The following is a 24,422-nucleotide window of genomic DNA, read 5'->3' as shown; positions in this document are numbered from 1 at the left end:
GGGGAGTGATCTGTCGCCATGGCAACGGAATTTGATGACACCCCATAATACGCCTAGATGTGTTGAGGGCTGCATCGTTATCAAACCTGTGAAGTTTTGGGCCGTTTGGAGCAAGTTAACTGGAGTTATGAGAGAACCGTGTTTCACGGCGACCATTTAGTTACCATAGCAACGACATTTGACGAAATCTCAAAACTGACACATATATGTCTCGAGGGGTTGACCGTTAGCACACATGTGAAATTTGAACACTTTTTGAACATTTAAACAGGAGTTTTAGCAATATCGTGCTTAACGGCGAGGGGTGCGTTGCCATGGCAACAGCTTTTGAGGAAAACTCACTATTGTCACATTGAGGTGTTGAGGGCCGGACCATTAACTGTGATCTGAAGTCTGGTGCCGTTTGGACCATTTTCCATTGAGTTAAGACAACATTGGATTTTATGGAGGGGGATGCGTTGCCATGGAAACGGCATACGATGACATCCCATAATTGGCATAGAGCTGTTTAGGGCCTGACCATCACCCATCATATGAAGTCTGGTGCCGTTTGGACGATTTTCCATTGAGTTAACAGAACATCGTGTTTTTTGGCGAGGGATTCGTTGCCATGGAAACGGCATACGATGAGATCTCAGATTTCATGTAGAGCTGTTGAGGCATTCACCGGTGATATAAAAGTGAAGATTGGGGGACGATGGGACCGTGTCCATTGGAGTTACAGCGACACCGTGTGTTATGGCAAGGGATCCGTTGCCATGGTAACACCATATTAAGTAACATCGGATTTGATGTAGAGCTGTTCAGGGCCGCAGTGTTAATCATCATGTGAAGTTTGGTGGCGTTCTGAGCATGTCAGTTTGAATTATGACATCATCGTGTTCCATGGCGAGGGATGGCCTAGCATCGAGCGAACGCGAACTTTGGCGCCAAATCACGGCTGCGCCGTGCGAAAGAAAAGAAGTTCCGTGATAACTTTAGATCGCCCATTTGTCGAGAAGCTACCCGACGAATTTGGAGTCGTACGGATAAAGCCCCTAGGAGGAGTTCGTTAAAGTGCGGAGGACGAAAAACGCGATAAATCGCGTTTTTCCCAACGCCAAATTCAAAATGGCCGACTTGCTGTACGTTATTTTATACCCCTCCAAGATGCTTTTTTGCTCGTCTCCGCACCCTAGATATGCGTAGCGAGTTTCGTTGGTTTACGTGAAAGTTAAAGTAGGGGGAGTTAACGTTAAAAACGGAAGTGGGCGTGGTCTACGCAATTTTTTACGCAAAGTTCCGGTACCAATTACACATCGCTATTTTCACGACTTGTGATGCGCATGCGAAATTTTTGAGTTTTCACATATGTTGCGGGGGTCAAAAGTGCGCGCAATGTATTCAAATAATAATCAGAAGAAGAATAAGAATAATAATAATAATATCCTACCGATATCAATCATGTTTATGGACGGCCTAGGATGGCTCGCGCCCATGTGACTCGGTTGGCGTGGGCTACCTACTGTCATGATTTAGGCCACTTTTGCCCGTCTTTTGCCCTGTTTTGTGTGGGTTTTGCATGGTTATCGCTCGCGTTGCGAGCGACTAAATTGATCCTACCGATATCAATCATGCGAGTTGCAGTCACGTGGGCTTCGCCACATGACTGGGCTCACGCGGCCTATCACCCGTCATGATTTCCGAACCTTTTCTGTGCTTTTGCCGGTCGTTTTCCCTGTTTTGTGTGTGTTTCGCAGGTTTATCGGTCGCGCATCTCTTTAGACTCCACTTCGAGAGATAGAATTACTAACAAAGCACTTATATACTAATAAAGGACTGGCTTATCTAAAGCCAGTTGAGTAACACTTGAAATGTTTAGCTCTATGAAACCTGATGAACTTATTGTAAATGTAATGTAATATATATATATAACGGTGTGTTCAGGTGCATTATATTAATATAACGGTGTGTTCAGGTGCATTATATTAATATAACGGTGTGTTCAGGTGCATTATGTTAATATAACGGTGTGTTCAGGTGCATTATGTTAATATAACGGTGTGTTCAGGTGCATTATATTAATATAACGGTGTGTTCAGGTGCATTATATTAATATAACGGTGTGTTCAGGTATATCAATCAATCAATCAATCAATGTTTATTTATATAGCCCAATATCACAAATGTTACATTTGTCTCAGTGGACTTCACAGTTTGTACAGAATATCAGTATGACAATATGGCACCCTCTGTCTTTAGACCCTCTGTCTTTAGACCCTCTGTCCTTAGACCCTCTGTCCTTAGACCCTCACATCGTACATGGAAAAACTTCCAGAGAAACCCACAGTTTAAAGGGGAACATGGAGAAACCTCAGGGAGAGCAACAGAGGAGGGATCCCTCTCCCAGGACGGACAGACGTGCAATAGATGCCGTGTGTAAATTGAAAAGATAATACATTTGAAACATAGGTAGTCCAAATGTTTGGAAATGCATGTGTGTATAATAAGAAGATGAATCCACGAGGATATCCATCCAGGACTTATGATCCAGGACCACAGCCACGACTCAAGATCCAGGACTCGCAATCCATGACACAGGACCGCAGGATCATCCATGACTCCGGATCCCGGCGTATATAGACACCAAAAAGAAAGACATTTGGGGAAGCTGGGTTAATGGGAACATGAGAGTACACAGGTATAGACAGAGAGAAGGAAGAAGTAAGATGTCCCCCGACAAACTAAGCCTATATCAGCAAAACTAGGGGCTGAATCTAATCAGCCCTAACTATAAGCTTTATCAAAAAGGAAGGTCTTAAGCGCACTCTTAAAAACGGATAGGGTGTCTGCCGCCCGAACACAAACTGGAAGCTGATTCCACAAAAGTGGAGCTTGATAAGAAAAGGCTCTGGCTCCCATTGTACTTTTAGAGACTCTAGGAACAACCAACAACCCTGCATTCTTGGAACGCAATGCCCTAGTAGGACAGTAGGGTATAATGAGTTCTTTAAGGTAAGATGGCGCCTGCCCATTAAGGGCTTTGTAGGCGAGAAGAAGAATTTTAAATTCTATCCTGTGTTCTATAGGGAGCCAGTGTAAGGCAGCCAGAACAGGAGTAATGTGGTCCCTTTTCCTAACTCTGGTTAGTACACGAGCTGCAGCATTTTGAATCAGCTGAAGAGACTTGACTGACTTCTTGGTACACCCTGATAATAAGGAGTTACAATAATCCAGCCTTGAAGTGACAAATGCATGGACTAGTTATTATATATATATATTATATTATATTAATATAACGGTGTGTTCAGGTGCATTATATTAATATAACGGTGTGTTCAGGTGCATTATATTAATATAACGGTGTGTTCAGGTGCATTATATTAATATAACGATGTGTTCAGGTGCATTATATTAATATAACGGTGTGTTCAGGTGCATTATGTTAATATAACGGTGTGTTCAAGTACATTATAGTATATATAAAAATGTTGTGGTGTGTTCAGGTGCACGGCACTGCCCCGGACATTGCAGGACTCGACATGGCGAACCCAACGGCTCTTATTCTCAGCGCGGTGATGATGCTGCGTCACATGGGACTGCACGACATCGGGAACAACATCCAGAAGGCCTGCTTTGACACCATCAGGGACAAGAAGGTGAGACACTATCAGGGACTAGAAGGTGAGACAGGGAGTGAGACACTATCAGGGACTAGAAGGTGAGACACTATCAGGGACTAGAAGGTGAGACACTATCAGGGACTAGAAGGTGAGACAGGGAGTGAGACACTATCAGGGAATAGAAGGTGAGACACTATCAGGGAATAAAATGTGAGACAGGGAGTGAGACACTATCAAGGACAAGAAGGTGAGACACTATCAGGGAATAAAATGTGAGACAGGGAGTGAGACACTATCAGGGACAAGAAGGTGAGACACTATCAGGGAATAGAAGGTGAGACAGGGAGTGAGACACTATCAGGGACAAGAAGGTGAGACACTATCAGGGAATAGAAGGTGAGACAGGGAGTGAGACACTATCAGGGAATAGAAGGTGAGACAGGGAGTGAGACACTATCAGGGATTAGAAGGTGAGACATGGAGTGAGACACCATCAGGGACAAGAAGGTGAGACACTATCAGGGACTAGAAGGTGAGACACTATCAGGGAATATAATGTGAGACAGGGAGTGAGACACTATCAGGGACAAGAAGGTGAGACACTATCAGGGAATAGAAGGTGAGACGGGGAGTGAGACACTATCAGGGATTAGAAGGTGAGACAGGGAGTGAGACACTATCAGGGACTATAAGGTGAGACAGGGAGTGAGACACTATCAGGGAATAGAAGGTGAGACGGGGAGTGAGACACTATCAGGGATTAGAAGGTGAGACAGGGAGTGAGACACTATCAGGGACTATAAGGTGAGACAGGGAGTGAGACACTATCAGGGACTAGAAGGTGAGACAGGGAGTGAGACACTATCAGGGATTAGAAGGTGAGACATGGAGTGAGACACTATCAGGGACTAGAAGGTGAGACATGGAGTGAGACACCATCAGGGACAATAAGGTGAGACACTATCAGGGACAAGAAGGTGAGACACTATCAGGGAATAGAAGGTGAGACGGGGAGTGAGACACTATCAGGGATTAGAAGGTGAGACAGGGAGTGAGACACTATCAGGGACTAGAAGGTGAGACAGGGAGTGAGACAGTATCAAGGACTAGAAGGTGAGACACCATCAGGGACAAGAAGGTGAGACAGGGAGTGAGACACTATCAGGAACTAGAAGGTGAGACAGGGAGTGAGACACTATCAGGGACAAGAAGGTGAGACACTATCAGGGACTAGAAGGTGAGACAGGGAGTGAGACACCATCAGGGACAAGAAGGTGAGACACCATCAGGGACAAGAAGGTGAGACACCATCAGGGACAAGAAGGTGAGACAGGGAGTGAGACACTATCAGGGACTAGAAGGTGAGACAGGGAGTGAGACACTATCAGGGACTAGAAGGTGAGACACTATCAGGGAATATAATGTGAGACAGGGAGTGAGACACTATCAGGGACAAGAAGGTGAGACACCATCAGGGAATAGAATGTGAGACAGGGAGTGAAACACCATCAGGGACAAGAAGGTGAGACAGGGAGTGAGACACTATCAGGGACTAGAAGGTGAGACACCCTCAGGGACTAAAATGTGAGACAGGGAGTGAGACACTATCAGGGACTACAAGGTGAGACACCATCAGGGACTAGAATGTGAGACAGGGAGTGAGACACCATCAGGGACTAGAATGTGAGACAGGGAGTGAGAAACTATCAGGGACTAGAAGGTGAGACACCATCGGGGACTAGAAGGTGAGACACTATCAGGGACTAGAAGGTGAGACACCATCAGGGACTAGAATGTGAGACACTATCAGGGACTAGAATGTGAGACAGGGAGTGAGACACTATCAGGGACTAGAAGGTGAGACACCATCAGGGACAAGAAGGTGAGACACCATCAGGGACAAGAAGGTGAGACAGGGAGTGAGACACCATCAGGGACAAGAAGGTGAGACAGGGAGTGAGACACCATCAGGGACAAGAAGGTGAGACAGGGAGTGAGACACTATCAGGGACTAGAAGGTGAGACACTATCAGGGAATATAATGTGAGACAGGGAGTGAGACACTATCAGGGACTAGAAGGTGAGACACTATCAGGGACTAGAAGGTGAGACAGGGAGTGAGACACTATCAGGGACTAGAAGGTGAGACACCATCAGGGACAAGAAGGTGAGACACCATCAGGGAATAGAATGTGAGACAGGGAGTGAGACACCATCAGGGACAAGAAGGTGAGACAGGGAGTGAGACACCATCAGGGACTAGAAGGTGAGACAGGGAGTGAGACACCATCAGGGACTAGAAGGTGAGACAGGGAGTGAGACACTATCAGGGACTAGAAGGTGAGACACCCTCAGGGACTAAAATGTGAGACAGGGAGTGAGACACTATCAGGGACTACAAGGTGAGACACCATCAGGGACTAGAATGTGAGACAGGGAGTGAGACACCATCAGGGACTAGAAGGTGAGACACCATCAGGGACTAGAAGGTGAGACAGGGAGTGAGACACTATCAGGGACTAGAAGGTGAGACACCCTCAGGGACTAAAATGTGAGACAGGGAGTGAGACACTATCAGGGACTACAAGGTGAGACACCATCAGGGACTAGAATGTGAGACAGGGAGTGAGACACCATCAGGGACTAGAAGGTGAGACACCATCAGGGACTAGAATGTGAGACAGGGAGTGAGAAACTATCAGGGACTAGAAGGTGAGACACTATCGGGGACTAGAAGGTGAGACACTATCAGGGACTAGAAGGTGAGACACCATCAGGGACTAGAATGTGAGACACTATCAGGGACTAGAAGGTGAGACAGGGAGTGAGACACTATCAGGGATTAGAAGGTGAGACACCATCAGGGACTAGAATGTGAGACAGGGAGTGAGACACTATCAGTGACTAGAAGGTGAGACACCATCAGGGACTAGAATGTGAGACACCATCAGGGACTAGAATGTGAGACAGGGAGTGAGACACTATCAGGGACTAGAAGGTGAGACAGGGAGTGAGACACTATCAGGGACTAGAAGGTGAGACAGGGAGTGAGACACCATCAGGGACAAGAAAGTGAGAGAGACACTATCAGGGACTAGAAGGTGAGACGGAGTGAGACACTATCAGGGACTAGAAGGTGAGACAGGGAGTGAGACACTATCAGGGACTAGAAGGTGAGACAGGGAGTGAGACACCATCAGGGACAAGAAGGTGAGAGAGACACTATCAGGGACAAGAAGGTGAGACACTATCAGGGACTAGAAGGTGAGACAGGGAGTGAGATACTATCAGGGACTAGAAGGTGAGACACTATCAGGGACTAGAAGGTGAGACACTATCAGGGACTAGAAGGTGAGACGGAGTGAGACACCATCAGGGACAAGAAGGTGAGACACTATCAGGGACTAGAAGGTGAGACAGGGAGTGAGACACTATCAGGGACTAGAAGGTGAGACGGGGAGTGAGACACCATCAGGGACAAGAAGGTGAGACAGGGAGTGAGAAACTATCAGGGACTAGAAGGTGAGCCAGGGAGTGAGACACTATCAGGGACTATAATGTGAGACACTATCGGGGACAAGAAGGTGCGACAGGGAGTGAGACACTATCAGGGTCTAGAAGGTGAGACGGGGAGTGAGACACCATCAGGGACAAGAAGGTGAGACAGGGAGTGAGACACTATCAGGGAAAATAAGGTGAGACACTATCGGGGACTAGAAGGTGAGACACTATCAGGGACTAGAAGGTGAGACACCATCAGGGACTAGAATGTGAGACACTATCAGGGACTAGAAGGTGAGACAGGGAGTGAGACACTATCAGGGATTAGAAGGTGAGACACTATCGGGGACAAGAAGGTGAGACACTATCAGGGACTAGAAGGTGAAACAGGGAGTGAGACACTATCAGGGAAAATAAGGTGAGACAGGGAGTGAGACACTATCAGGGACTAGAAGGTGAGACACCATCAGGGACTAGAATGTGAGACACTATCAGGGACTAGAAGGTGAAACAGGGAGTGAGACACTATCAGGGAAAATAAGGTGAGACAGGGAGTGAGACACTATCAGGGACTAGAAGGTGAAACAGGGAGTGAGACACTATCAGGGACTAGAATGTGAGACACTATCGGGGACAAGAAGGTGAGACAGGGAGTGAGACACTATCAGGGACTAGAAGGTGAGACGGGGAGTGAGACACCATCAGGGACAAGAAGGTGAGACACTATCAGGGACTAGAAGGTGAGACAGACAGGGAGTGAGACACTATCAGGGACTAGAAGGTGAAACAGGGAGTGAGACACTATCAGGGACAAGAATGTGAGACACTATCGGGGACAAGAAGGTGAGACAGGGAGTGAGACACTATCAGGGACTAGAAGGTGAGACACCATCAGGGACAAGAAGGTGAGACACTATCAGGGACTAGAAGGTGAGACAGACAGGGAGTGAGACACTATCAGGGACTAGAAGGTGAGACAGGGAGTGAGACACTATCAGGGACTAGAAGGTGAGACAGGGAGTGAGACACTATCAGGGACTAGAAGGTGAGACAGGGAGTGAGACACTATCAGGGACTAGAATGTGAGACACTATCGGGGACAAGAAGGTGAGACGAGGAGTGAGACACCATCAGAGACAAGAAGGTGAGACACTATCAGGGACTAGAAGGTGAGACAGGGAGTGAGACACTATCAGGGACTAGAAGGTGAGACAGGGAGTGAGACACTATCAGGGACTAGAATGTGAGACACTATCGGGGACAAGAAGGTGAGACAGGGAGTGAGACACTATCAGGGACTATAATGTGAGACACTATCGGGGACAAGAAGGTGAGACAGGGAGTGAGACACTATCAGGGACTAGAAGGTGAGACAGGGAGTGAGACACTATCAGGGACTAGAAGGTGAGACAGGGAGTGAGACACTATCAGGGACTAGAATGTGAGACACTATCGGGGACAAGAAGGTGAGACGAGGAGTGAGACACCATCAGAGACAAGAAGGTGAGACACTATCAGGGACTAGAAGGTGAGACAGGGAGTGAGACACTATCAGGGACTAGAAGGTGAGACAGGGAGTGAGACACTATCAGGGACTAGAATGTGAGAAACTATCGGGGACAAGAAGGTGAGACAGGGAGAGGGACTAGAAGGTGAGACAGGGAGTGAGACACCATCAGGGACTAAAAGGTGAGACAGTATCTGGGACTAGAAGGTGAGACATTATATGGGACTAGAAGGTGAGACAGTATCTGGGACTAGAAGGTGAGACAGTATCTGGGACTAGAAGGTGAGACAGTATCTGGGACTAGAAGGTGAGACAGTATCTGGGACTAGAAGGTGAGACAGTATCTGGGACTAGAAGGTGAGACAGGGAGTCATCTTAGCCCCATTTTACTATACTACTGTTTGCACCATGGAGCTGATTGTGTGTGTGTGTGTGTGTGTGTGTGTGTGTGTGTGTGTGTGTGTGTGTGTGTGTGTGTGTGTGTGTGTGTGTGTGTGTGTGTGTGTGTGTGTGTGTGTGTGTGTGTGTGTGTGTGTGTGTGTGTGTGTGTGTGTGTGTGTGTGTGTGTGTGTGTGTGTGTGTGTGTGTGTCAGGTGCTGACCAAGGACCTCGGAGGAAACTCTAAATGTTCAGAGTTCACAGATGATATCTGCCGTCGCATCCAAGACATGTGATCCCAGCAGGGGGCGCCGCTGAGCAGAGAGACCCCGAACACACCTGATTATCTTCATGTATTGTTTTCTGTTTGAAATGGAGAAACACCTGATCTCTTGTATGTTTCCATGGAGACGTCCTGCTTCCTGTCCATATCGGGGTGTTTGGGGGTTTTCCTGCAGCAGCTTCCTGTCGACCAACACGATGAAACATTCACAACCAAGATACGCACAATGTCACACGACCAAGAGTTTACTCAGATATCATTCTGATCATAGTTATTTTAGTTTCCAGCACTCCCCTGATGATAGCTCGATGATGGATCTGTTTCTAACGGTCGTCTGGTGTAACTTATTTATTCTGCTCCTTCTGTTTCTACATTAATAAAGACTGTGGAGAGATCTGAGCTCTGTGTCTCTTTCCTGACAGGACACACAACAACAAGAGACACTTTGGAGACAGGACACACAACAACAAGAGACACTTTGGAGACAGGACACACAACAACAAGAGACACTTTGGAGACAGGACACACAACAACAAGAGACACTTTGGAGACAGGACACACAACAACAAGAGACACTTTGGAGACAGGACACACAACAACAAGAGACACTTTGTAGACAGGACACACAACAACAAGAGACACTTTGGAGACAGGACACACAAGAGACACTTTGAAGACAGGACACACAAGAGACACTTTGAAGACAGGACACACAACAACAAGAGACACTTTGGAGACAGGACACACAAGAGACACTTTGAAGACAGGACACACAAGAGACACTTTGAAGACAGGACACACAACAACAAGAGACACTTTGGTGACAGGACACACAAGAGACACTTTGTAGACAGGACACACAACAACAAGAGACACTTTGGAGACAGGACACACAACAACAAGAGACACTTTGTAGACAGGAAACACAACAACAACAAGAGACACTTTGAAGACAGGACACACAACAACAAGAGACACTTTGTAGACAGGACACACAACAACAACAACAACAACAACAACAAGAGACACTTTGAAGACAGGACACACAAGAGACAATTTGTAGACAGGACACACAACAACAAGAGACACTTTGGAGACAGGACACACAACAACAAGAGACACTTTGTAGACAGGACCCACAACAACAAGAGACACTTTGTAGACGGGACACACAACAACAAGAGACACTTTGTAGACAGGACACACAACAACAAGAGACACTTTGGAGACAGGACACACAAGAGACACTTTGTAGACAGGACACACAACAACAAGAGACACTTTGTAGACAGGACACACAAGAGACACTTTGTAGACAGGACACACAAGAGACACTTTGTAGACAGGACACACAACAACAAGAGACACTTTGTAGACAGGACACACAAGAGACACTTTGTAGACAGGACACACAACAACAAGAGACACTTTGGAGACAGGACACACAAGAGACACTTTGTAGACAGGACACACAACAACAAGAGACACTTTGTAGACAGGACACACAAGAGACACTTTGTAGACAGGACACACAACAAGAGACACTTTGTAGACAGGACACACAACAACAAGAGACACTTTGGAGACAGGACACACAAGAGACACTTTGAAGACAGGACACACAAGAGACACTTTGAAGACAGGACACACAACAACAAGAGACACTTTGGAGACAGGACACACAAGAGACACTTTGTAGACAGGACACACAACAACAAGAGACACTTTGGAGACAGGACACACAACAACAAGAGACACTTTGGAGACAGGACACACAACAACAAGAGACACTTTGAAGACAGGACACACAAGAGACACTTTGTAGACAGGACACACAACAACAAGAGATACTTTGTAGACAGGACACACAACAACAAGAGACACTTTGAAGACAGGACACACAAGAGACACTTTGAAGACAGGACACACAACAACAAGATACACTTTGAAGACAGGACACACAAGAGACACTTTGAAGACAGGACACACAACAACAACAACAACAACAACAACAACAACAAGAGACACTTTGGAGACAGGACACACAACAACAAGATACACTTTGAAGACAGGACACACAAGAGACACTTTGAAGACAGGACACACAACAACAACAACAACAAGAGACACTTTGTAGACAGGACACACAACAACAAGAGACACTTTGTAGACAGGACACACAACAACAACAAGAGACACTTTGGAGACAGGACACACAAGAGACACTTTGGAGACAGGACACACAACAACAACAAGAGACACTTTGTAGACAGGACACACAACAACAAGAGACACTTTGTAGACAGGACACACAACAACAACAACAAGAGACACTTTGGAGACAGGACACACAACAACAAGAGACACTTTGTAGACAGGACACACAACAACAACAACAACAAGAGACACTTTGAAGACAGGACACACAAGAGACAATTTGTAGACAGGACACACAACAACAACAAGAGACACTTTGTAGACAGGACACACAACAACAACAACAACAACAACAACAAGAGACACTTTGTAGACAGGACACACAACAACAACAACAACAACAAGAGACACTTTGAAGACAGGACACACAAGAGACACTTTGTAGACAGGACACACAACAACAAGAGACACTTTGTAGACAGGACACACAAGAGACAAGAGACACTTTGTAGACAGGACACACAACAACAAGAGACACTTTGGAGACAGGACACACAACAACAAGATACACTTTGAAGACAGGACACACAACAACAAGAGACACTTTGGAGACAGGACACACAAGAGACACTTTGTAGACAGGACACACAACAACAACAACAACAACAAGAGACACTTTGAAGACAGGACACACAAGAGACACTTTGTAGACAGGACACACAACAACAAGAGACACTTTGTAGACAGGACACACAACAACAAGAGACACTTTGAAGACAGGACACACAACAACAAGAGACACTTTGTAGACAGGACACACAACAACAAGAGACACTTTGGAGACAGGACACACAACAACAAGATACACTTTGGAGACAGGACACACAACAACAAGATACACTTTGAAGACAGGACACACAACAAAAAGAGACACTTTGAAGACGGGACACACAAGAGACACTTTGAAGACAGGACACACAACAACAAGAGACACTTTGAAGACGGGACACACAACAACAAGAGACACTTTGTAGACAGGACACACAACAACAAGAGACACTTTGAAGACAGGACACACAACAACAAGAGACACTTTGAAGACAGGACACACAACAACAAGAGACACTTTGTAGACAGGACACACAACAACAAGAGACACTTTGGAGACAGGACACACAACAACAAGATACACTTTGAAGACAGGACACACAACAACAAGAGACACTTTGGAGACAGGACACACAAGAGACACTTTGTAGACAGGACACACAACAACAACAACAACAACAAGAGACACTTTGAAGACAGGACACACAAGAGACACTTTGTAGACAGGACACACAACAACAAGAGACACTTTGTAGACAGGACACACAACAACAAGAGACACTTTGAAGACAGGACACACAACAACAAGAGACACTTTGTAGACAGGACACACAACAACAAGAGACACTTTGGAGACAGGACACACAACAACAAGATACACTTTGGAGACAGGACACACAACAACAAGATACACTTTGAAGACAGGACACACAACAAAAAGAGACACTTTGAAGACGGGACACACAAGAGACACTTTGAAGACAGGACACACAACAACAAGAGACACTTTGAAGACGGGACACACAACAACAAGAGACACTTTGTAGACAGGACACACAACAACAAGAGACACTTTGAAGACAGGACACACAACAACAAGAGACACTTTGAAGACAGGACACACAACAACAAGAGACACTTTGGAGACAGGACACACAACAACAAGAGACACTTTGGAGACAGGACACACAATAACAAGAGACACTTTGAAGACGGGACACACAACAACAAGAGACACTTTGAAGACAGGACACACAAGAGACACTTTGAAGACAGGACACACAATAACAAGAGACACTTTGGAGACAGGACACACAACAACAAGAGACACTTTGAAGACAGGACACACAACAACAAGAGACACTTTGAAGACAGGACACACAAGACACACTTTGAAGACAGGACACACAATAACAAGAGACACTTTGGAGACAGGACACACAACAACAAGAGACACTTTGGAGACAGGACACACAACAACAAGAGACACTTTGAAGACAGGACACACAACAACAAGAGACACTTTGGAGACAGGACACACAACAACAAGAGACACTTTGGAGACAGGACACACAACAACAAGAGACACTTTGGAGACAGGACACACAAGAGACACTTTGAAGACAGGACACACAATAACAAGAGACACTTTGAAGACAGGACACACAAGACACACTTTGAAGACAGGACACACAACAACAAGAGACACTTTGAAGACAGGACACACAAGACACACTTTGAAGACAGGACACACAATAACAAGAGACACTTTGGAGACAGGACACACAACAACAAGAGACACTTTGGAGACAGGACACACAACAACAAGAGACACTTTGAAGACAGGACACACAACAACAAGAGACACTTTGGAGACAGGACACACAACAACAAGAGACACTTTGGAGACAGGACACACAACAACAAGAGACACTTTGGAGACAGGACACACAACAACAAGAGACACTTTGAAGACAGGACACACAACAACAAGAGACACTTTGGAGACATGACACACAACAACAAGAGACACTTTGAAGACAGGACACACAACAACAAGAGACACTTTGTAGACAGGACACACAAGAGACACTTTGGAGACAGGACACACAACAACAAGAGACACTTTGAAGACAGGACACACAAGAGACACTTTGTAGACAGAAGAAACAACAACAAGAGACACTTTGTAGACAGGACACACAAGAGACACTTTGTAGACAGGACACACAAGAGACACTTTGTAGACAGGACACACAAGAGACACTTTGTAGACAGGACACAGAACAACAAGAGACACTTTGTAGACAGGACACACAACAACAAGAGACACTTTGGAGACAGGACACACAACAACAAGAGACACTTTGAAGACAGGACACACAACAACAAGAGATACTTTGAAGACAGGACACACAACAACAAGAGCCACTTTGAAGACAGGACACACAACAACAAGAGACACTTTGGAGACAGGACACACAAGAGACACTTTGTAAACAGGACACACAACAACAAGAGACACTTTGTAGACAGGACACACAACAACAAGAGACACTTTGTAGACAGGACACACAACAACAAGAGACACTTTGTAGACAGGACACACAACAACAAGAGACACTTTGTAGACAGGACACACAACAACAAGAGACACTTTGAAGACAGGACACACAAGAGACACTTTGAAGACAGGACACACAACAACAAGAGACACTTTGAAGACAGGACACACAACAACAAGAGACACTTTGTAGACAGGACACACAACAACAAGAGACACTTTGTAGACAGGACACACAACAACAAGAGACACTTTGAAGACAGGACACACAACAACAAGAGACACTTTGGAGACAGGACACAGAAGAGACACTTTGTAAACAGGACACACAACAACAAGAGACACTTTGTAAACAGGACACACAACAACAAGAGACACTTTGTAGACAGGACACATAACAACAAGAGACACTTTGTAGACAGGACACACAACAACAAGAGACACTTTGTAGACAGGACACACAACAACAAGAGACACTTTGTAGACAGGACACACAACAACAAGAGACACTTTGAAGACAGGACACACAAGAGACACTTTGAAGACAGGACACACAACAACAAGAGACACTTTGAAGACAGGACACACAACAACAAGAGACACTTTGTAGACAGGACACACAACAACAAGAGACACTTTGTAGACAGGACACACAACAACAAGAGACACTTTGGAGACAGGACACACAACAACAAGAGACACTTTGAAGACAGGACACACAAGAGACACTTTGTAGACAGGACACACAACAACAAGAGACACTTTGGAGACAGGACACACAAGAGACACTTTGTAGACAGGACACACAACAACAAGAGACACTTTGGAGACAGGACACACAAGAGACACTTTGAAGACAGGACACACAAGAGACACTTTGAAGACAGGACACACAACAACAAGAGACACTTTGTAGACAGGACACACAACAACAAGAGACACTTTGAAGACAGTACACACAACAACAAGAGACACTTTGGAGACAGGACACACAACAACAAGAGACACTTTGTAGACAGGACACACAACAACAAGAGACACTTTGAAGACAGGACACACAACAACAAGAGACACTTTGAAGACAGGACACACAAGAGACACTTTGAAGACAGGACACACAAGAGACACTTTGAAGACAGGACACACAACAACAAGAGACACTTTGTAGACAGGACACACAACAACAAGAGACACTTTGTAGACAGGACCCACAACAACAAGAGACACTTTGTAGACAGGACACACAAGAGACACTTTGTCGACAGGACACACAACAACAAGAGACACTTTGGAGACAGGACACACAAGAGACACTTTGTAGACAGGACACACAACAACAAGAGACACTTTGGAGACAGGACACACAACAACAAGAGACACTTTGAAGACAGGACACACAACAACAAGAGACACTTTGTAGACAGGACACACAACAACAAGAGACACTTTGAAGACAGGACACACAACAACAAGAGACACTTTGTAAACTGAAGTTATTGTACTTGGCCCAAAGAATCTACGAAACAAATGATCTAAAGATATACTAACTATGGATGGCATTAATTTGGCCTCCAGTGAGACTGTAAGGAATCTTGGTGTTATATTTGATCAGGATTTATCCTTTAACGCCCACATAAAATCCATTTCAAGGACCGCCTACTTCCATCTACGTAACATTGCAAAAATCAGGCATATCTTGCCTCAAAACGATGCAGAGAAACTAGTCCATGCATTTGTTACTTCAAGGCTGGATTATTGTAACTCCTTATTATCAGGGTGTACCAAGAAGTCAGTCAAGTCGCTTCAGCTGATTCAAAATGCTGCAGCTCGTGTACTAACCAGAGTTAGGAAAAGGGACCACATTACTCCTGTTCTGGCTGCCTTACACTGGCTCCCTATAGAACACAGGATAGAATTTAAAATTCTTCTTCTCGCCTACAAAGCCCTTAATGGGCAGGCGCCATCTTACCTTAAAGAACTCATTATACCCTACTGGCCTACTAGGGCATTGCGTTCCAAGAATGCAGGGTTGTTGGTTGTTCCTAGAGTCTCTAAAAGTACAATGGGAGCCAGAGCCTTTTCTTATCAAGCTCCACTTTTGTGGAATCAGCTTCCAGTTTGTGTTCGGACGGCAGACACCCTATCCGTTTTTAAGAGTGCGCTTAAGACCTTCCTTTTTGATAAAGCTTATAGTTAGGGCTGATTAGATTCAGCCCCTAGTTTTGCTGATATAGGCTTAGTTTGTTGGGGGACATCTTACTTCTTCCTTCTCTCTGTCTGTACCTGTGTACTCTCATGTTCCGATTAACCCAGCTTCCCCAAAGTTCTTTCTTTTTGGTGTCTATATACGCCGGGATCCGGAGTCATGGATGATCCTGCGGTCCTGTGTCATGGATCGCGAGTCCTGGATCTTGAGTCGTGGCTGCGGTCCTGGATCATAAGTCCTGGATGGATATACTCGTGGATTCATCTTCTTATTATACACACATGCATTTCCAAACATTTGGTCTACCTATGTTGTAAATGTATTATCTTTTCAATTTCCACACGGCATCTATTGCACGTCTGTCCGTCCTGGGAGAGGGATCCCTCCTCTGTTGCTCTCCCTGAGGTTTCTCCCATTTTTCCCTTTAAACTGTGGGGTTTTCTCTGGAAGTTTTTCCTTGTACGATGTGAGGGTCTAAGGACAGAGGGTCTAAGGACAGAGGGTCTGAGGACAGACGGTCTAAGGACAGAGGCTGTCGTATTGTCATACTGATATTCTGCACAAACTGTGAAGTCCACTGAGACAAATGTAACATTTGTGATATTGGGCTATATAAATAAACATTGATTGATTGATTGATTGAATGTTGTCTACCTCATGTGGACCCTGAATGTAGTCTACCTCATGTGGACCCTGAATGTAGTCTATCTCATGTGGACCCTGAATGTAGTTTATCTCATATGGACCCTGAATGTAGTCTACCTCATATGGACCCTGAATGTAGTCTATCTCATATGGACCCTGAATGTAGTCTATCTCATCTGGACCCTGAATGTAGTCTATCTCATCTGGACCCTGAATGTAGTCTACCTCATATGGACCCTGAATGTAGTCTACCTCATATGGACCCTGAATGTAGTCTATCTCATATGGACCCTGAATGTAGTCTACCTCATATGGACCCTGAATGTAGTCTACCTCATATGGACCCTGAATGTAGTCTACCTCATATGGACCCTGAATGTAGTCTACCTCATATGGACCCTGAATGTAGTCTATCTCATATGGACCCTGAATGTAGTCTACCTCATATGGACCCTGAATGTAGTCTATCTCATATGGACCCTGAATGTAGTCTACCTCATATGGACCCTGAATGTAGTCTATCTCATATGGACCCTGAATGTAGTCTATCTCATATGGACCCTGAATGTAGTCTACCTCATATGGACCCTGAATGTAGTCTACCTCATATGGACCCTGAATGTAGTCTACCTCATATGGACCCTGAATGTAGTCTACCTCATATGGACCCTGAATGTAGTCTATCTCATATGGACCCTGAATGTAGTCTATCTCATATGGACCCTGAATGTAGTCTATCTCATATGGACCCTGAATGTAGTCTATCTCATATGGACCCTGAATATAGTCTACCTCATATGGACCCTGAATGTAGTCTACCTCATATGGACCCTGAATGTAGTCTACCTCATATGGACCCTGAATGTAGTCTATCTCATATGGACCCTGAATGTAGTCTATCTCATATGGACCCTGAATGTAGTCTACCTCATATGGACCCTGAATGTAGTCTATCTCATATGGACCCTGAATGTAGTCTATCTCATATGGACCCTGAATGTAGTCTACCTCATATGGACCCTGAATGTAATCTATCTCATATGGACCCTGAATGTAGTCTATCTCATATGAACCCTGAATGTAGTCTATCTCATATGGACCCTGAATGTAGTCTATCTCATATGGACCCTGAATGTAGTCTATCTCATATGGACCCTGAATGTAGTCTATCTCATATGGACCCTGAATGTAGTCTATCTCATATGAACCCTGAATGTAGTCTACCTCATATGGACCCTGAATGTAGTCTATCTCATATGGACCCTGAATGTAGTCTACCTCATATGGACCCTGAATGTAGTCTATCTCATATGGACCCTGAATGTAGTCTATCTCATATGGACCCTGAATGTAGTCTACCTCATATGGACCCTGAATGTAGTCTACCTCATATGGACCCTGAATGTAGTCTATCTCATATGGACCCTGAATGTAGTCTATCTCATATGGACCCTGAATATAGTCTACCTCATATGGACCCTGAATGTAGTCTACCTCATATGGACCCTGAATGTAGTCTACCTCATATGGACCCTGAATGTAGTCTATCTCATATGGACCCTGAATGTAGTCTATCTCATATGGACCCTGAATGTAGTCTACCTCATATGGACCCTGAATGTAGTCTATCTCATATGGACCCTGAATGTAGTCTATCTCATGTGGACCCTGAATGTAGTCTATCTCATGTGGACCCTGAATGTAGTCTACCTCATGTGGACCCTGAATGTAGTCTATCTCATGTGGACCCTGAATGTAGTTTATCTCATATGGACCCTGAATGTAGTCTACCTCATATGGACCCTGAATGTAGTCTATCTCATATGGACCCTGAATGTAGTCTATCTCATATGGACCCTGAATGTAGTCTATCTCATATGGACCCTGAATGTAGTCTACCTCATATGGACCCTGAATGTAGTCTATCTCATATGGACCCTGAATGTAGTCTATCTCATATGGACCCTGAATGTAGTCTACCTCATGTGGACCCTGAATGTAGTCTATCTCATGTGGACCCTGAATGTAGTTTATCTCATATGGACCCTGAATGTAGTCTACCTCATATGGACCCTGAATGTAGTCTATCTCATATGGACCCTGAATGTAGTCTATCTCATGTGGACCCTGAATGTAGTCTATCTCATGTGGACCCTGAATGTAGTCTACCTCATGTGGACCCTGAATGTAGTCTATCTCATGTGGACCCTGAATGTAGTTTATCTCATATGGACCCTGAATGTAGTCTACCTCATATGGACCCTGAATGTAGTCTATCTCATATGGACCCTGAATGTAGTCTATCTCATATGGACCCTGAATGTAGTCTATCTCATATGGACCCTGAATGTAGTCTATCTCATATGGACCCTGAATGTAGTCTACCTCATATGGACCCTGAATGTAGTCTACCTCATATGGACCCTGAATGTAGTCTATCTCATATGGACCCTGAATGTAGTCTACCTCATATGGACCCTGAATGTAGTCTACCTCATATGGACCCTGAATGTAGTCTATCTCATATGGACCCTGAATGTAGTCTACCTCATATGGACCCTGAATGTAGTCTATCTCATATGGACCCTGAATGTAGTCTATCTCATATGGACCCTGAATGTAGTCTATCTCATATGGACCCTGAATGTAGTCTATCTCATATGGACCCTGAATGTAGTCTACCTCATATGGACCCTGAATGTAGTCTATCTCATATGAACCCTGAATGTAGTCTACGTCATATGGACCCTGAATGTAGTCTATCTCATATGGACCCTGAATGTAGTCTACCTCATATGGACCCTGAATGTAGTCTACCTCATATGGACCCTGAATGTAGTCTATCTCATATGGACCCTGAATGTAGTCTATCTCATATGGACCCTGAATGTAGTCTATCTCATGTGGACCCTGAATGTAGTCTATCTCATATGGACCCTGAATGTAGTCTATCTCATATGGACCCTGAATATAGTCTATCTCATGTGGACCCTGAATGTAGTCTATCTCATATGGACCCTGAATGTAGTCTACCTCATGTGGACCCTGAATGTAGTCTATCTCATGTGGACCCTGAATGTAGTCTATCTCATATGGACCCTGAATGTAGTCTACCTCATGTGGACCCTGAATGTAGTCTATCTCATGTGGACCCTGAATGTAGTCTATCTCATATGGACCCTGAATGTAGTCTATCTCATATGGACCCTGAATGTAGTCTACCTCATATGGACCCTGAATGTAGTCTATCTCATATGGACCCTGAATGTAGTCTATCTCATATGGACCCTGAATGTAGTCTATCTCATATGGACCCTGAATGTAGTCTACCTCATATGGACCCTGAATGTAGTCTATCTCATATGGACCCTGAATGTAGTCTATCTCATATGGACCCTGAATGTAGTCTATCTCATATGGACCCTGAATGTAGTCTACCTCATATGGACCCTGAATGTAGTCTATCTCATATGGACCCTGAATGTGGTCTATCTCATATGGACCCTGAATGTAGTCTATCTCATATGGACCCTGAATGTGGTCTACCTCATATGGACCCTGAATGTAGTCTACCTCATATGGACCCTGAATATAGTCTACCTCATATGGACCCTGAATGTAGTCTACCTCATATGGACCCTGAATATAGTCTATCTCATATGGACCCTGAATGTAGTCTATCTCATATGGACCCTGAATGTAGTCTATCTCATATGGACCCTGAATGTAGTCTACCTCATATGGACCCTGAATGTAGTCTACCTCATATGGACCCTGAATGTAGTCTACCTCATATGGACCCTGAATGTAGTCTATCTCATATGGACCCTGAATGTAGTCTATCTCATATGGACCCTGAATGTAGTCTACCTCATATGGACCCTGAATGTAGTCTACCTCATATGGACCCTGAATGTAGTCTATCTCATATGGACCCTGAATGTAGTCTACCTCATATGGACCCTGAATGTAGTCTATCTCATATGGACCCTGAATGTAGTCTATCTCATATGGACCCTGAATGTAGTCTATCTCATATGGACCCTGAATGTAGTCTATCTCATATGGACCCTGAATGTAGTCTACCTCATATGGACCCTGAATGTAGTCTACCTCATATGGACCCTGAATGTAGTCTACCTCATATGGACCCTGAATGTAGTCTATCTCATATGGACCCTGAATGTAGTCTATCTCATATGGACCCTGAATGTAGTCTATCTCATGTGGACCCTGAATGTAGTCTATCTCATATGGACCCTGAATGTAGTCTACCTCATGTGGACCCTGAATGTAGTCTATCTCATATGGACCCTGAATGTAGTCTATCTCATACGGACCCTGAATGTAGTCTACCTCATATGGACCCTGAATGTAGTCTATCTCATATGGACCCTGAATGTAGTCTACCTCATATGGACCCTGAATGTAGTCTATCTCATATGGACCCTGAATGTAGTCTATCTCATATGGACCCTGAATGTAGTCTACCTCATATGGACCCTGAATGTAGTCTATCTCATATGGACCCTGAATGTAGTCTACCTCATATGGACCCTGAATGTAGTCTATCTCATATGGACCCTGAATGTAGTCTACCTCATGTGGACCCTGAATGTAGTCTACCTCATATGGACCCTGAATGTAGTCTACCTCATATGGACCCTGAATGTAGTCTACCTCATATGGACCCTGAATGTAGTCTATCTCATATGGACCCTGAATGTAGTCTATCTCATATGGACCCTGAATGTAGTCTATCTCATATGGACCCTGAATGTAGTCTATCTCATATGGACCCTGAATGTAGTCTATCTCATATGGACCCTGAATGTAGTCTACCTCATATGGACCCTGAATGTAGTCTACCTCATATGGACCCTGAATGTAGTCTATCTCATATGGACCCTGAATGTAGTCTACCTCATATGGACCCTGAATGTAGTCTATCTCATATGGACCCTGAATGTAGTCTACCTCATACGGACCCTGAATGTAGTCTATCTCATATGGACCCTGAATGTAGTCTATCTCATACGGACCCTGAATGTAGTCTACCTCATATGGACCCTGAATGTAGTCTATCTCATATGGACCCTGAATGTAGTCTACCTCATATGGACCCTGAATGTAGTCTATCTCATATGGACCCTGAATGTAGTCTATCTCATACGGACCCTGAATGTAGTCTATCTCATATGGACCCTGAATGTAGTCTATCTCATACGGACCCTGAATGTAGTCTACCTCATATGGACCCTGAATGTAGTCTATCTCATATGGACCCTGAATGTAGTCTATCTCATATGGACCCTGAATGTAGTCTATCTCATATGGACCCTGAATGTAGTCTACCTCATGTGGACCCTGAATGTAGTCTATCTCATATGGACCCTGAATGTAGTCTATCTCATGTGGACCCTGAATGTAGTCTACCTCATATGGACCCTGAATGTAGTCTATCTCATATGGACCCTGAATGTAGTCTATCTCATATGGACCCTGAATGTAGTCTACCTCATATGGACCCTGAATGTAGTCTATCTCATATGGACCCTGAATGTAGTCTACCTCATATGGACCCTGAATGTAGTCTATCTCATATGGACCCTGAATGTAGTCTACCTCATATGGACCCTGAATGTAGTCTACCTCATATGGACCCTGAATGTAGTCTATCTCATATGGACCCTGAATGTAGTCTACCTCATATGGACCCTGAATGTAGTCTACCTCATATGGACCCTGAATGTAGTCTATCTCATATGGACCCTGAATGTAGTCTACCTCATATGGACCCTGAATGTAGTCTATCTCATATGGACCCTGAATGTAGTCTATCTCATATGGACCCTGAATGTAGTCTACCTCATATGGACCCTGAATGTAGTCTATCTCATATGGACCCTGAATGTAGTCTATCTCATATGGACCCTGAATGTAGTCTATCTCATATGGACCCTGAATGTAGTCTACCTCATGTGGACCCTGAATGTAGTCTACCTCATGTGGACCCTGAATGTAGTCTACCTCATGTGGACCCTGAATGTAGTCTACCTCATGTGGACCCTGAATGTAGTCTACCTCATATGGACCCTGAATGTAGTCTATCTCATCTGGACCCTGAATGTAGTCTACCTCATATGGACCCTGAATGTAGTCTACCTCATATGGACCCTGAATGTAGTCTACCTCATGTGGACCCTGAATGTAGTCTACCTCATATGGACCCTGAATGTAGTCTATCTCATCTGGACCCTGAATGTAGTCTACCTCATATGGACCCTGAATGTAGTCTACCTCATATGGACCCTGAATGTAGTCTACCTCATGTGGACCCTGAATGTAGTCTACCTCATATGGACCCTGAATGTAGTCTATCTCATCTGGACCCTGAATGTAGTCGATCTCATCTTGACCCTGAATATAGTCTACCTCATATGGACCCTGAATGTAGTCTACCTCATATGGACCCTGAATGTAGTCTATCTCATATGGACCCTGAATGTAGTCTATCTCATATGGACCCTGAATGTAGTCTACCTCATGTGGACCCTGAATGTAGTCTATCTCATGTGGACCCTGAATGTAGTCTACCTCATATGGACCCTGAATGTAGTCTACCTCATATGGACCCTGAATATAGTCTACCTCATGTGGACCCTGAATGTAGTCTATCTCATGTGGACCCTGAATGTAGTCTACCTCATATGGACCCTGAATGTAGTCTATCTCATGTGGACCCTGAATGTAGTCTACCTCATATGGACCCTGAATGTAGTCTATCTCATATGGACCCTGAATGTAGTCTATCTCATATGGACCCTGAATGTAGTCTATCTCATGTGGACCCTGAATGTAGTCTACCTCATATGGACCCTGAATGTAGTCTACCTCATATGGACCCTGAATATAGTCTATCTCATATGGACCCTGAATGTGGTCTACCTCATATGGACCCTGAATGTAGT

At 44.6% G+C, this 24,422-nt stretch overlaps 1 protein-coding gene across 1 annotated transcript in view; it reads left to right on the top strand.

Moving 5' to 3' along the window:
• Positions 1-9,670, top strand: part of LOC307027158 (isocitrate dehydrogenase [NAD] subunit alpha, mitochondrial-like) — a 42,797-nt gene extending 33,127 nt beyond the window's left edge. The window contains exons 10-11 of the mRNA XM_079695351.1: positions 3,486-3,638; positions 9,204-9,670. Coding sequence (XP_079551477.1) covers positions 3,486-3,638; positions 9,204-9,284 — 234 coding nt within the window. The 3' untranslated portion in view covers positions 9,285-9,670. The remainder of the gene's footprint in view (positions 1-3,485; positions 3,639-9,203) is intronic.
• Positions 9,671-24,422: the final 14,752 nt, after the last annotated feature.

The sequence above is a fragment of the Notothenia rossii genome, assembly GCF_949606895.1.
Source record: "Notothenia rossii genome assembly, contig: scaffold_71, whole genome shotgun sequence".
NCBI classification, from domain to species: domain Eukaryota; kingdom Metazoa; phylum Chordata; class Actinopteri; order Perciformes; family Nototheniidae; genus Notothenia; species Notothenia rossii.
This window is presented reverse-complemented; position numbering and strand designations above follow the sequence as displayed.